This window comes from Symphodus melops, assembly GCF_947650265.1.
Source record: "Symphodus melops genome assembly, chromosome: 16".
NCBI lineage: Eukaryota > Metazoa > Chordata > Actinopteri > Labriformes > Labridae > Symphodus > Symphodus melops.
The window spans coordinates 20,042,097-20,057,992 of NC_136706.1; the positions used below are offsets into that span (position 1 = coordinate 20,042,097).

A 15,896-nucleotide genomic window follows, 5' to 3' on the forward strand; every position below is an offset into this window, starting at 1 on the left:
TCAGTTGACCAAGACGTCCGAGTGTGCAGCCACGCGAAGTTGATATGTTTGTGTCTCTGTGTTTCAGAGCAAATTAAAGAATCATAAAAATCCCATGCACGCTTGGTCCTTCGTGTATAAGTGTGCAACAAATATTGGAGGCACCGCTGGGATGATTAGCGTCGTGTAAAGTGTGACAACGTGCACGGAGAAGTCTGAGTGATGACGACGGGAGCGCGCAGCCTCGGGGGCGCGGTCGCATCCGCGGCAAGCATGCAGGAGCTGGAGGAGATGGCAGAAACAGTGTCACAGAGACTATGGCTGCTACCGATGGATCAACTCAAAGAGGTGTGTGTTTTTGCCAAGATCTCAAGTGAAAGTGTCACAAGTAGACGAGCGTTAATCAGATTAATCACCGGATCCATGGACAGTGTTATCGATGGTGAAGATGTTGCAATGTATTTTCAAAAGTCACTATTAAATACAGTGGAGCAAAATCAAGAGAACACTTTAACTGTTGAAAGTCAAGAAAATACAGATGACACAGCACAAGAAATTCAGGAAACCATGAAAGAAGTGAGTTCAGAGGAAAAATATTCACAGCTACAGCAAAACAGTCTAGCTCTAGATGAAGTGAGAAAGTTGAGTGAAAAGCTGAACAGTACACCTCAAAGTCCATCTTCAGATTTACTAAGTGTGCAACCTGCAGCTGTGAACAGACTTCCTGAAGGGACAATAAGAAGAGAATTCAAGATTTGTGGCCAGATCGGGGAAAAAGGACAAAAAGACAGACTCTCATTCACAAACCTGATGCATCAAATTGACAGAGGTCTGAGTAAAGGACACAGCGAAGCTGAAGTGATGGAGGCAGTGATCAAGTCGATCAGCCCAGGTTTGAGTATCCGAGACATGTTAGAGATTAAAAGTGATCTAACCCTTCCCCAGTTAAAATCTATTTTAAAAGGACATTTTAATGAGGACAGCTCAACAGATTTGTATCACAGATTGGTGAACATGACACGAGACAGTCGTGAGTCACCTCAAAACTTCCTCTTTAGAGCTATTGAGTTAAAAGAGAGACTGTTACTGGCGTCAAGAGAAGTTGAATCAGAAGAACAGTATAGTCCTGAGCTCATACAGAAGAAATTCTTAAGATCTGTCAGTACTGGACTGTGAAATGACCATATTAAGTTTCAGCTTAAGCAGTTTCTTGATGACCAGGGAGTGACAGACGACATACTTATTGACAAAATGAATGAAGCAGCTAGTGTTGAGTTAGAAAGACAGTCTAAGCAAAGGAAGAACACAAGCAGCAAAGGACCAAAAGTAAATGAGCTACAGACAGAAATGCAACACAGTCAGCAGGGTCAGAGTGTAGCCAAAGCCAGCATAGGGGTTCAAGAGCAATCAGCTGAAGCGATGAAGCCTAAAAGCCGTAAAGCACCTGTGACTAGCTCGAGAGATTCTGAGTTTTATGAGACAGTTAAGTTGCTTAGAGAAGAGATGGCTGAAATTAGGAAAAGCATAGCTAACTCACAAGAGCCCACCCGCCAAAATAAAACAAGTTTTAAGCGGGGATGTAAAGTCTGTAGGGAGCAAGAAATAGGTGACCAGTGTGAACACTGTTTCAAGTGTGGAGAGTCAGGGCACTTTTCTAGAGGCTGTAGGGGACAAAGGAGACTGGTAGGGAAATCTGACGGCATGAATGTGACAATACAGACGGTCAAACCACAAGAACCACTGACTCCTCGCCAAGCTGAACCAGAAGATAGAGTGCACGAGCTTCTGTGTGATCGCATCAGGCAGCTTGAGGCGGAGCTGGAGAAAAGTGGGGAGGCTCAGCAGACTGTAGGTGCTACTTACGCCAGCCATCTCTCCTTACGTCGCAGAGCCAAGTTAAAAGCTCTCATCGGGAAAAAGTGCATTGTGGATTGTTTCTTTGATGGAGTAGCAACACAAGCTCTGTGGGACACAGGATCCCAGGTATCAATCATCAATGAAAACTGGAGAAATTCCTGTCTTCCACACACCAGGTTGAGAGGCATGGATGAGCTTCTGGATGAAGATGAGACTCTTGTTGGTAAAGCTGCAAACCAGACACCCATCCCGTTTGCAGGGTGGGTTGAACTGAAGTTTAAGTTGAAGTCAAACAAGGGCCCGCAGCCAGAGCTACTTGTGCCAGTTCTTGTCTCTGATGAGCCAGGAGTAGCAGAACCACCAATCATCGGCTACAATGTTATCGAGCATGTGGTAATGAACGGAATGGAGCAGCACCCTGAAGTTACAACTGCTGTGGTAGGAGAAGCTTTCTCTATTGACTGTAAAAAAGCTAATGTGTTGATTCAGCTGTTGCAGAGTCGTGAGCAGAATGGCAGGGAAGGTGCTGTGAAAGTTGGAGGAATAAAGACAGTGATTCCAGCAGGACAGACAAGAGAGGTCAAGTGTAATGTACGTACAGGTCCCCTCTCCACAAAACAGGAAGTCCTTTTTGAACCAGAGGAGATCCCAAAGTGGCCAGAGGGGCTGACAATTACAGAGACTGTTATCTGTCTACAGAAAGGAAACTGGTCCAAGGTAACTATTCCTGTTACTAATGATAGCAACTATGACATTACCCTCATCCCTCGCACTGTGCTAGGTCAGCTACAGCAGATCAAGGCTATTTACCCAGTAGATGTTAGACCAGCCAACATTCCTGAGAACACAGTTGTAACACCGGGTACAAGCAAAGAGTCAGACAGCAAAGTTAGTTCTCCTGACAGCTACAAAGAGGATCACAGGCAACAAATCACATCGAAACATGAGTTGTGGGATCCTCCAGTTTCAGTGGATCATCTGACACCTGATCAACAACAGAAAGTGAAACAGATGCTACGAGAAGAATGTAATGCATTTTCAAAAGATGAGAACGATGTGGGATGCATTCCATCTCTGCAGTTAAAAATCAGACTGAGTGACACGACTCCAGTAAGACGCACCTACGCCTCAGTTCCAAAACCCCTACACAAGGAGGTGAAGGAGTATTTAGAGGATCTGCTTAATAAGGGATGGATTACAAAATCTAGGTCTCCATACTCATCACCCATAGTCTGTGTGCGCAAGAAGGATGGAAGTTTGCGTTTATGTGTGGACTACAGGGAGCTAAATCAAAAATCCATCCCTGATCGTCACCCCATCCCTCGAGTGCAAGACATGTTGAACAGCTTGAGTGGCAGTGTGTGGTTTTCAGTACTGGATCAGGGCAAGGCATATCACCAGGGTTTTCTTGAGGAGAGCAGCAGACCACTAACAGCCTTTATAACACCTTGGGGTTTGTATGAGTGGGTCAGGATTCCCTTCGGCCTGTCCTCGGCTCCAGCAGAGTTTCAGCGCAGCATGGAGGAGTGCCTCACAGGTTTGAGAGATGAATCATCACAACCATATTTGGATGACAATCTTGTCCATAGTAAGTCTTTTGACGATCATCTACACGACATGAGAGAAGTGTTAAGTCGTTATCAGGCACATGGAGTGAAGCTGACAGCTAAAAAGTGTGAAGTGTTTAAAGACAGAGTTAGATTCCTCGGAAAGATTGTATCAAAAAATGGCTATTGCATGGATCCAGCTGAAATAGCACCAGTGCAAGCGCTTAAAGATCGCAAGCCTGAGACTGTTGGAGATGTGAGGAAAATGTTAGGATTTCTATCATACTATCGCCAGTACATCCCCAACTTCTCACGCATTGCTAAGCCACTGTACAGCTTGCTTGCCAAAGAGAATATTACAAGTAGTAAAGTCAAAGAACAAAATGTGAGTATGAGCAGGGGGAAACACAAAAAAACAGACCAGTTACCTTCAAGTCAGCAGATCACCTGGAAAGAGAACCACCAGGAAGTGCTCTGCCAGCTTTTAGATTACCTGTTGAGTCCACCTCTCCTAGGTTACCCCGATTTTGAGAAGCCGTTTGTGCTGCACTGTGACGCTTCACAAGAGGGGCTCGGTGCAGTACTGTACCAGAGACAACAAGGCAGGTTGGTTGTTATCGGCTATGGATCACGAACACTAACCGCTCCCGAAAAGAATTACCACCTCCATTCTGGGAAGTTAGAGTTCTTAGCGATGAAGTGGGCGATCTGCGAAAGATTTAGAGAGTACTTGTACTATGAACCTTCATTCACTGTCTACACCGATAACAATCCCTTAACATATGTTTTGACAACAGCGAAGCTGAATGCCACAACTCACCGGTGGATTGCTGAGTTAGCAGATTTCAACTTCTCTATCAAGTACAGGCCTGGTAAAGCAAATGGAGATGCGGATGGCTTGTCACGTATGCCACTGGACATGGAGCAGTACATGAAGACATGCTCACAGGAAATGGAACCAGAGGTAATAACCACAGTCACACAGACACTCCAACTTGAATCATGTGAACGTGAGCCCTGGATGTGTCCAGTCACAATCACTGCGGCATGTAAGGATGTAGAGAGTGAAAGAGTAGCATCCCCAGTGAAGGAGATCCCCATGGAAACATTAAGGAAAGCACAACAGAATGACCCAGTCATTGGAAAGGTGTGTGAGTATGTCATCAAAGGACAGTGGCCTCCTGTTAAAGGAAGAGACAGCCGTGATGACATCTATGTGTTCATGAGAGACACAAATAAGATATGAATATAGTGACCACATACCCATTTGAAATGGTATCGATCGACTACTTGCATCTAGAGAGCTGTAAAGGAGGATATGAGTATATCCTGGTTGTAGTAGACTATTTTACACGCTTCGCCCAAGCATATGCATGCACCAACAAGTCAGCAAAGACAGCAGCTGAAAAGATCTTTGGAGACTTCGTACTCAAGTTTGGGTTTCCAGCTAAGTTGCATCACGACCAAGGTCGAGAGTTCGAGAATAAGCTGTTTTCTAAGTTGGAAGAATACAGTGGCATTCAAGGCTCCCGCACAACACCTTATCACGCAGCAGGAAACGGACAAGCCGAGAGATTTAACAGAACACTGCTCTCTATGCTGAGAAATCTGACAGAGGAAGCCAAGTCTGACTGGAAGAGCTCCTTAGCGAAAGTTGTGCACGCATATAATTGTACACGCAGTGAAGCGACAGGATTTGCGCCATACTACCTTCTTTATGGAAGGAACCCCAGGCTTATGATTGACATGATGTTTGGCCTAAAACCAAGTGACCAGAGCCCTTCACACGGTGACTATGCAAGCAAGTGGAGAAAAAGGATGCAAGACGCATACAGGTTAGCATCAAAGACTGTTCAGGACCAGCAAAATAGAGCAAAGAAACACTACGACAGAAAGATCTTTGGAGGAGAGCTTCAGCCAGGATGCAGAGTTCTGGTGAGAAATGAGAGGGACAGAGGAGGACCTGGAAAACTCAGAGCGTACTGGGAGGATCAAGTTTATGTGGTGATTGAAAGGAAACACAAAGACAGTCCTGTATATGTGGTACAAGCTGAGAAAGGCCCAGGAAAGACAAGAGTCCTGCACAGAAACATGTTACTGCCCTGTGATTTCCTGCCAGTAGCGGAGGATGACAAGTGTGCAAAGAGAAAAACAAAGAAAGCATCCAATCCAGACGAGGAGAAAACAGACAACGCAAAGAGACGTCTTGAGGGAGAGAGATATTGACATCAGTTCTGAGGATGAAAATGAATGGAAAGCCATCATGATTCATCCAGCAAGATCATCCGACCACGTCGAAAGTCAGTTGACGAAGGAAGCTGAGAGCTTTCAGCCACAAGAAAATGACAGAGAATGGGAGCAAGACGACGAGAGAGCTGAACGGCGAGACCAGGAAGACGACATCTGGATGGTGCCAGAGGTGGAGAATGGAGATGCAGCCGCTGAGCCAGGGGGGTCATCTGATGAAGCAGACGAGAACGTGCCATCATCTGATGAAGCAGACGAGAACGTGCCATCATCTGATGAAGCAGACGAGGGAGACTCTGAGGCGCAGCCAGCTTCTGCGAGGAAATATCCTTTACGACAGAGAAATCCACCTAAAACACTAACATATAACATGTTAGGGCAACCATCAGTTACACATAGGAAGCAGTAATGTTACAAGAGGAAGTGAAAGATAAGTTAGAAGTCACCTGTTAAGTTCATGGTAGTGACAGAATAAATAAGTTCATGGCAAAGCTTAGGGCTAATGTTACAAGGTAAATTCATATAGGATAGGATATAAATGCATTTGACATTAAGTTTAGTACCAGAACGTAGAAGGCATACAGTTGCATATGTGGGTCTGTATGAAATTGGTTATTGGTAGTAATATGGTTTCCACCTTACAGTCCAAGATACTAACCCGCAAAATGGTGGAGTAGAACTTCAGGTGTCACCTGGCCAGTGAGGTCTGATGGTCACACATGACGTGAAGAGGGAGATGTACGTCATGTCATAGACTGTGGTTGTGCAGAGAGTATCATGAAAGACTGACTCCCATTTCACCTACCTCTCTAACCAATGAGTTCTGGGACATTCTTAATGTCGAGACGACATTTATTTTGGAGGGGAGAGTGTGAGGCCTGTGTTATTTCAGGCATGTTTGTGGACAGTAGGCACCCCCCCTCTCATATTATTTAAGTATTTTTGTTTTGTCAGTTAAGTCTTATTGTTAAATATATCTGCACAAAGGCACTATGATATTTTTAGTGGGTATAATTGTGGATCAAAGAAGCACAAAGTGGAACACAGGCACTTTTGGTATCAGCAGCAGCACAAGGGGTCTTTGATGCCATGCGTAGCTCAGTTGACCAAGACGTCCGAGAGTGTGCAGCCACGCGAAGTTGATATGTTTGTGTCTCTGTGTTTCAGGTAAGAAAAGTGATGTAAGTGACAGTAGAAAATCCACAGTTAGCCTTCTTTAATATTTACTGTGTATGTGTGTGCAGAATATTTGTATCATTGTTTGAGAGGCATAAGCATCGCGAAGTTGATATGTTTGTGTCTCTGTGTTTCAGAGCAAATTAAAGAATCATAAAAATCCCATGCACGCTTGGTCCTTCGTGTATAAGTGTGCAACAGGTGCGTGTGGTTTCTTTCCTCAGGAGGCACCAGGTGTGTCACATCAACAATCAACCCGGGCTGTACAAAACCCCCAGATTGTCTCTCACTCACTGCCAGATCGTTCTACCACATATTGTTTGCTGATCTTCTGGAGCACCTCGTCAATTCTTGTCCACCTCACAACTCCTACCCACCGGATCCTGGGACTTCTCACCACCCCTCCCCTTTGGCACAATTGTTTGAGTCACTTTGTAATTAAATCCTGCTCACGTATCCCCTCAGTCTCCGTCGTGCTTTTGGGTCCAAATCAAGACAATCCATATCAGTATCAGCTTTCACATGAAGGACTCCTGTTTCTAAAGACGGAAGGTGAAAATCTTTTCACTTTGGATGTGTAAATTAAAATGTTAACTGTTTCTTTTACTCAACCAAATGATGACACCCTAAACGTGTTTAGGAAAATGAACAAGACCATCTCAATCATATATTTAGAACCATTTGACTTCCTGCAGGCTTTATGTCATAGATTGAAAATGTGACAAACCTTCTGGATGAAACGAGAACAAAGACAGAAGTGATGAGATTCATGTGTTTTTTTCTCACAAGGAAACATTGTACATTTACAAAGCTTATTATTTTTCAGATACTCTCACTTGAGACGGTATGGTAATTAAATGATCTTACTGTACATTGCAGAATTCACATCACTTCACTTCTGCCTTTAAAGGAACCAGCAGAGGGCCACACCTGGAGTCTTCTGACTTTGTCCTGAGGAAACACCTGACCTTCCTCCTGTGCCTCCTGAGCTGACAGCAGTGTGATAGAATACACTGGCTCAGTTCAGCAGGAACAAGAGTTTAGTCAGCGCACAGCAATGATCTGGGACATCTCAAGGAGGAAACGTATGGCCCGCAGGACAATGTATATATGTATATATTCAGTCTGATACTGCCTTTGTATTTGTGGGAAATGTCAAACAAGCTAAACAACATCTTTTTTTCTATAAGTTGTTCACGTCTTCTTTATGTGGTATCTTTGCATTACATTATATCGTAAGTTTACCTGTGACCGCTTTGAAGCGAGTATGAATACGTGCTTTCACTCCCCTCTAGTGGTCACAATGAATATCTGCAACTGCATATTTATTGTACACTGTATCCCGAGTTGACAGGGTTGTTTTATGCAACTTCCTGCTATAATTACATTAAAGAAATTGTTAAAAAAAAAAAAAAAACTAATTAACATTAACATTAACATTAACAAAGTCTGTTCAACACTAACTTATCACTGATTAAAGACCATTTTTAGAGGTCTCTGTTAATGTTAGGTAGAAAATGCTTTCATTCCAACAAAGAAAAAAGAAATGATTTGAAATCGCAGTAAAATTGACCAATCACATCTTCCCTCTGAGTGGGCGGGACTTGTTATAGATGGTCTTCAGCTTGCCAGGCTTGGTTTGGAAGGAAAAAGAGAGAGTTGGAGGTATGTGGGCAGGCCTTTCATGTTGGGGGTGTGGCTTGCACAGGTGTGGTAGAAATCAGGTAGGGCACAGGTGTCAAACTCCAGTCCTGGAGGGCCGGCTTCCTCAGAGTTTTAGATGTCTCCCTGCTCTAACACACCTGCTATAAACCAATGTGTTGTCATCAAGCTCTGCAGAAGCCTGATCACGAGTCACTCATTGGGTTCAGCTGCGTCCGAGCAGGGAGACATCTAACAGTCTGAGGAAGCCGACCCTCCAGGACTGGAGTTTGACTCCCCTGAGGTAGGGTGATGCTGATTGAGTGGAGGTGGTGATTTTAACATTATTATCATTACCGTTTTCTGGAATAACTTTAAAGCTGGGCCTAACAAGCAAACGACTACCTGTGTGTTGAAATGTAGTGCAGAAAACAAAGACATTTGAGAGGCATTTCAACTCTAACAACCTGAATGAGCTGGACTCTGTTTCAAGTAATGTGATCATCAAAGAGTAAGTGATTTAAAATCCATAAGCCGCTGTGCCAACTTGTTTGATTCTGGCTGTTATCCCTTTTTTTAAAAGTTTATTTTGGGAAGATGCATGTGGTCTTGTGAGCATGCAGCGTGCTCTGGAAGAAGAGCAACCACTTTGCCATTATTTGAAAGGATGATTTGCATTTTGCTCATCAGCTGTTTCTTTTGGTAATATTTCTCTGTGCTGTTCTCGTTGCATTGCGGGGCGCACGGCTGTGGCTGATTGGTCATCTCTTGGCTGGATGCATATCCGATGTGTTCTTGGGCAAGACACTTAACCCCAGGTGGTCCTGCTGCTTCTTCAATGGTGAATGTGTATGAATGAAAGGGGTTGGTTCTGATGGACTCTTTTCACAGCAGCCTCTGCCCACAATGTGTGAAGGTGTGACCTGCAATATTTAAGCACTTTGTGGAGTCAGAAGACCAGAAAAGTGCATTACTAGTCCATTCACCATCGTTAATCCTTGATTTAAAGGCTAAAGTTTCCAATTTTGGTGTCAGAGAAAAAAACGAGTTTTCATACTTTGTATTATTCTGGGCAGGTAAGTCTTTCTGTGTGTCGAGGGTCTATGTTTAAAGATGCAGTATTGACACAGTGCTGCGAGGAGTGCGGGAGACATGACCGTTGATGCCGGGGACGGAATTAGGCAGAGAGTAGTGTCGGCCTCCAAAAGTGTACAGTTCAAATGTGCAGAATAAACAGCAAACGGACAACCTCAATACGGCCAGACTCTCCGTGTCTCCTTTGACCAGTTAAGTGAACCCCTCAGTTGGAGAATAGACTTGGAGCAGAGTCTCCCCTGTGTGCTGTAACTACGGTTGGAACTCTGGAGCAGGAAAGGTTAAGACCCCTCTTAGACAACAGTGTCATGACATCCAAATCTGTTGTGAATAATATCAGCTTCATTCTCTCTCTCACTCTCACTCTCACTCTCTCTCTCTCTCTCTCTCTCTCTCTCTCTCTCTCAGCTTCATCTGTCACCGTCCATCTTCTGGTTCGTGATTGTAAAGCTGTATGAATCTCAGGTGACCTGAACGTTCAAAGTTGTTGTAATATTGAAAGGCAATAGGCTATACTTGTTGCTTTAAGAGTTTGCTGGATGTGATCTATGTTACCCACCTCCCAACAGGTTGCTGCGTATAGAAACGCACTTAGTTTGGGTGTTGAGACATGAATCTTTAATCCTCTCATAAAGCTCGGTCTGTGTTGATCGTTGCTGTGTATAAACTGTAGGACTGAGTGGACGTTCATCGTTTAAGAAACAGACACTCAGGTGATGTCTGTGTTTTTATTTGCAAGGAGCAACAAAAAACCTATTTTACTTATGTGAAAACTTAAATCAATTTTTTACCATCACTTTCATTTTAGCATAAATATTACTTTATCACCATAATGGGTAAAATATGTAATTTTAGATAATTGAACTTATGTATGATGGAAAACATCTCGGGACCCCCCTCTCAGTGTCTAAGGAGCCCGCAGGTGGTCCCAAGCCCCACTTTAAAAACAGCAGTGTGGACAAGACTCAGACCTGGACCCTAATGCATTTAAAATGTGATGCATTAATTGTTTTTAACTAGACAACATTATGAACACATGTGTAATTAAATCTATTAGTAAGGAATTTAATCCCAATGTTTGCTATATTCCCTTACTAATAAACCAACTTCAGCTTCGTACACTAACAATGACAAAGCAGCAGAGGGCGGACAAGTACAGCATCTCCTAGTCTTAGAAAAAGGAAAGCTGTTCAGGTTTTTATTTCACATGGTACTATGTTTTCTACCAGGTGTTTTTTTTTTTTTTTTTTTTTTAAAGTTGGCACACACAAAACAAAATGAGGCTACCAACCATGTAATTTACGATTGTCATGAAAAGTACTAGCCTACAATGTTTCACATATGTGGTTATTATCATAGTGCTTTTTCTTATTTCTGTTATTGTGAGATTCATTGTTTACCTTTTTTTTTTTTCTTCCTCTGACCCTCTCTCCAACACTGTTATCCCTTTTCTTCATAAAGCATCCAGATCACAAAACATCGTGGTTGTCTTTGCATATTATAAAAGCACACAAGCCAAACCTTGTTTCACCTAGTTTTTGTGATTTATTTATTTTAATTTTTTTGATTTTTTTTTTTACTGGAGTTAGAAGAAAATGCTGTAACCTTTACTGTTTGTATTCTGTCATGTTTGTCCCAATGAACCTTATTTTTTGTATTTGTCTTGTTAACTGACAATTTTGTACTTTATGGATGTTATTGTTTTTTTATGAAATAAAAAAAATATATATATATATATTATTTTATCCATGTTTCCTTTCAAGCCGCACTTTCACAGTGCTGGTTTTATATACACACTAGTTTAAAAATCTACCTATTAAACATAGTCTATTGATATGGCTGACACCCAGGCGGTAAACACTGACGCTCTTTTTGGTGTTCAGAGAGAGGAGAAAACATTGTAGTAATTCCAGCTGCAAAACTCAAGCTGTGTCTTCTTACAGAAGGTTGTAGTTCAATGATGGACGGCTTGGAGACGGTGGCTAAGAGGAGCCATTACATCCTGGACAACTCACAATCTCCCCCTCTCCATGATGACCAGCTCCTTCATCTTCTCATCATCCCCCAAGTGCAATATGGAGTATTTCAGGCGCTCCTTTGTGCCTACTGCGATCAGACTGTAGAACAGCAGTGACTCCTACAGTCTGTCTTCATCATGAACATCACTGTCCAGATGAACACTTCATCATGCATGGCAAAGCTTGTTGATGAACTGAGGCTTTGACTGTTCCATAAATTCACATCAAACTAATTGTACCTTTACCAAATGATTCAATATCACACTCTTACATGTTACACTTACAAATAATAATTCAACAAACTTAAAAGTTGCCTTATGATAAATTTATTTAAGATCTCAAACAGCATCAGGTTTCTGAATGAAATATGATACTGCTGTACCAGTAATCAGTAATAACGTTGTCTATATACAGAGGTGTAAAGTAACAAAGTGCATTAAGTCCTGTTACTGTAAGTGAGTAGTTTTTGTTTGTATAAGCTAGTTTTACTTTTTGAACTAGTTTTTAAAATCTGTACTTTTACTTTGATGTCTGTTACGGAGTAAAATACACAGACTTATGAATTATCTATTTATCACATGTTTGAAATAAAACTAAACTCTTTACACTTTCTTTTTTGCATGCAGGAGAGATGCATTGTTTAAAAAAAAAAGTAACTAGTAACTTTTAGTTAAAGTACATCCACAATGACCTTTTTACTTTTACTTGAGTACTTTACTAAAATTGTAATAAAGTAACAGTACGTTCACTGGAGTAAATTATGTTAGTGCTCTTTACACCTCTGTCTATATAAATTAAAGTGTTTGAGAAAGAAGCAGCAGATGGAAACAAACGTCGTCTTTGCTGGTGGTGCCGGGGTGCTCCTCGTCGCTGGGCTGCAGGCTGAAGGGGGGGGGGCATGACTTCATGGGGTTCATGTTTACAGTCAGCTGCTCCACCGAGGACTCCTGCCCTGTGACACAGAAATACAGAGAGTAAATAAAAGTGAACAGAACTTTTAACAGTGGATATGTTATAATTTCCTTCCAATAATTAAATGATTTAGCCTATAAAAAAACTCCACATATTAAGAGTTAGCTTGACCTTATCCTAACTTTATGTATGCTGCTACTTCTGCTATCGTAGTCTCAGTGAGGGGATGACTTACTTTGATGAGTTAAAAGGCTTTCACCGCTCTCCATCTGCTCCTGTACTCGTCCATCCTTCTCGTCTGGTCTGGGATGTAAACATCTTGTCTTCATGTGGATGTCTTTATTCTCCCCGTCGGCCTGTCGACACAAAAACATAACACTCTCACAGAGTTAGTCAGACAGATAATGACATGTTTAAAAGTGCAAGAAATTCAATCATGTGTTTTTAAATTACAGCTCTTTGCAGATCATAGAGAAAGACATATTTAAAACACTTACCTTCAGGTATCTACAGCTTCAATAATACAATCAAATCATAAGGTAGCCAGGTATGAATTCAAACCTGGTACGAGATAATACCACCTGAGTGATCAGCAACCACATCAAATATTTGGGACACACTATAAGGAGCTGCTGTAAGAGAGGGGAGCGAAGTCTGAAGTCTTCATCTTCATCCTCTTCAGACATGGAGTCGTACCGGAGTCTTCACTCTCCACGTCAGAGCCGTCAGTTCAGTCAATGTCTTTGTTATTTGGGGCAGATACTGCTGGCTTGTAAAAGCCCGCTCAGCAGTTCAGATTGAGGATTTGAGAGGTTGTCTGTGGTCGATGACGTGTCGTTTCCGTGTTACTTATTGATGGCTGAAACTGCTGGCTTGTAAAAGCCCGCTCAGCAGTTCAGATAGAGTGAGGGATGGGAACCGTCAGTCCAGTTGATGTCTGGGGAACAAGTCACAATGGATGATTTTGGAGTTTTTGTGGTTTTTGGAGTGTATGGTCGGACTAATAGGTTGCTGGGAATCTTCAGTCTCACTGGAGAGAACATTTGTGTACTTGTATACACAAACGGGTCGTCTGTTTCAGTCCGAGTCCCTGTCTTCCACAGGAGCCTGCCAGAGTCTTCTGAGTGTAGAGGAGCTGAGTCTGCAGGTGGAAGGCTGCTCATCGTCCGTGTCTTCGTAATCCCTCCTCTGCCTCTTCGCACGGTCCTGTGCTGGAGCACACTCCTCCCGGATCCTCTTCAAGTAGGAGCCCAGGCCTGGGATGGATGAAGCAGACTCTTCTGGACCAGCGGAGGTGGAAGGACCAGCGGGGACAGGCGGTCCAGCAGGAGGACGAGCAGGAACGGAAGAGCCGACGGGGACTGCTGGATGCGCTGGAGGGAACTGCTGCACGAGAGGGGAGCGAGGTGGGAAGTCTTCATCTTCGTACTCTTCATCCTCTTCTTCATCTTCATACTCTTCTTCATCTTCATTGTCTTCTTCTTCGTACATGGACTCGTACCCGGAGTCTTCACTCTCCACGTCAGAGTCGACAGTCCAGTCGCTGCTGTGATCCGTTTCTTCATCTTCATCCTCGTCCTCGCTGAAGTGTTGAGGGATGTCGTCGACAAAGACTAGGGGATGGCCCCCAGTCTCATCTGCTAAAAAATACCTATACTCACCTTCCTCCACGCCAGGGATGAAGAAGGCTGGGACACCATCGAAATCGGGGAAGCTGTCTCCTGTGAGGTCATAAAACAACGGTGAGGAGGAATATTCATAAGGTTTGATCATATGATATAAACAATTTACTTTTCCTTTTAACAATCTATGCATGTAACCAAATAACAAACTTTTTCAAGAGCGGCCTGTTCAAAGTTACATATTGTGAAGTATTTTTTATTTTAAACATGAGCAACATTTGATTCTACATTTACTGGACTCCTTTTTTACAGACTGAACATGAAGAGACATTTTGACTACATGTATGGCTGATGATGAATTTGAGCTACAAATTAGAAACTAAACTTAGAAATATCAATTGATGACACAATTACAAACTTGTCTTCAAATAAAGGCTGCAGAATCACCTGCCAGCTAAATTACATTGTTTTGACTGACCTGAAAAAAAGTGTTTTAGAGTGGGGGGTGTGGGGGGTATATGTGTGTATATATATATATATATATATATATATATATATATATATATATATATATATATATATATATATATATATAACGTTGATCATTTTAAAGCAGTTTTTATCCCAAATATTTTTGCTTGTATAAACAGGACCCTCAGGTGGAAGGACCCATGGAGGCTGCCTGAGCACCTCCTCATATCAGTGAATTGACTAGGCTGAGTACTTTACAAGGACTAGTTTCTATATAAACTAAAGATTCAATAAATCAGGCTTAAACAGTCCAAACATACACAGAAGAACGTGCTCCTGTTTGTTTACACAGTACATGCGTCTTCACTTCCTGACGTCATGTCATGAGTTCCATCATCACCATGGTGACCAAGAAATGCACATTTTTAGCATTTTTCGATTTTTTTACTCTTGTCGTCAGATCGTATGCTAACCTTGACTTAATGTCGATGCAAATTTTGAGAACAATGACATGCTGTCAAACCAAAACAACATTATTTAAACCTGTTTAGGTGTTGGGTAATTCCCTCCACTTTTTCCCGGGATTTTTGAAAGATTTCGGTCCTCAACACGTGTTTTACAAGGAGACATCGACTTGTGAAAGTTTCTCTAATTTCATGTTTTTTTTTTCAAACAGGCTCAATAACACGACGTGAACGACCTTTAGATTAAAAAGTTACACTGATTTCTGAACTGATAAAGCAATTTAACGTTGTAGAGATGATTTGTTATGCAATATGCATTATTAAGTAGTTAATTTAAAAACAAATGAGGCTGTGTAAAAAGATTGATGTCTTACCTAAAAAGAACCTGTGTTGAAAGCAGTGTCCCATGGCTGGTCTGCTAAAGGCCAATTAAAGACTCTTCTTCTCTTTCCGCTGGAGATGAACTATCCAAAAGGTTTGTTGAAGTTTTCTAGAAGTTCTCTTGAGAGCTTTTCAAAGGTTAGCTTTACAGCTGAGATTTTGCAGGTCAACTCGTTCAAAGTTCAAGTGCAAAAGGGGAGAGTTGAAGGTTCCACAGCCTTATATAACCTCGGTTGGATGTTTCCATGGCAATTGGTGACGCGCGCGCGTCCGTCCGTCGGTGCGTGCGTCTGTTAGTGCAGGTATAGGAAGATAAATATTTTTATTGTATCATTTATCACTATTTAAATTTCGTTTTCTTTATATGAACTTCTATTAATGAAATCGTCAAGTCACTGCATGTAGATGCATAATGAAGTTTGCAGCTTCTAAAGATGGCATGCATTGTCTTTGTGTTAGACGCATCAGTTTTCAAAAGCAATTAAG

At 42.2% G+C, this 15,896-nt stretch overlaps 1 protein-coding gene and 1 long non-coding RNA gene across 2 annotated transcripts in view; one reads left to right on the forward strand and one right to left on the reverse strand.

Moving 5' to 3' along the window:
• LOC306837257 overlaps positions 1 to 7,067 on the forward strand; it is a 34,473-nt gene extending 27,406 nt beyond the window's left edge. Inside the window, exon 3 of the long non-coding RNA XR_013780901.1 lies at positions 7,031 to 7,067. This is a non-coding gene — a long non-coding RNA (uncharacterized lncRNA). The remainder of the gene's footprint in view (positions 1 to 7,030) is intronic.
• A 5,208-nt stretch (positions 7,068 to 12,275) lies between these two features.
• On the reverse strand, positions 12,276 to 15,653 carry LOC306837061 (uncharacterized protein). Its single transcript, XM_079364541.1, has 5 exons — positions 15,404 to 15,653; positions 14,134 to 14,193; positions 12,708 to 12,828; positions 12,484 to 12,512; positions 12,276 to 12,446 (listed from the first exon to the last, which is right to left on the reverse strand). The coding sequence occupies exons 2-5, from the start codon at positions 14,170 to 14,172 to the stop codon at positions 12,324 to 12,326; spliced, it is 312 nt and encodes a 103-aa protein (XP_079220667.1). The 5' UTR covers positions 14,173 to 14,193; positions 15,404 to 15,653; the 3' UTR covers positions 12,276 to 12,323.
• Positions 15,654 to 15,896: the final 243 nt, after the last annotated feature.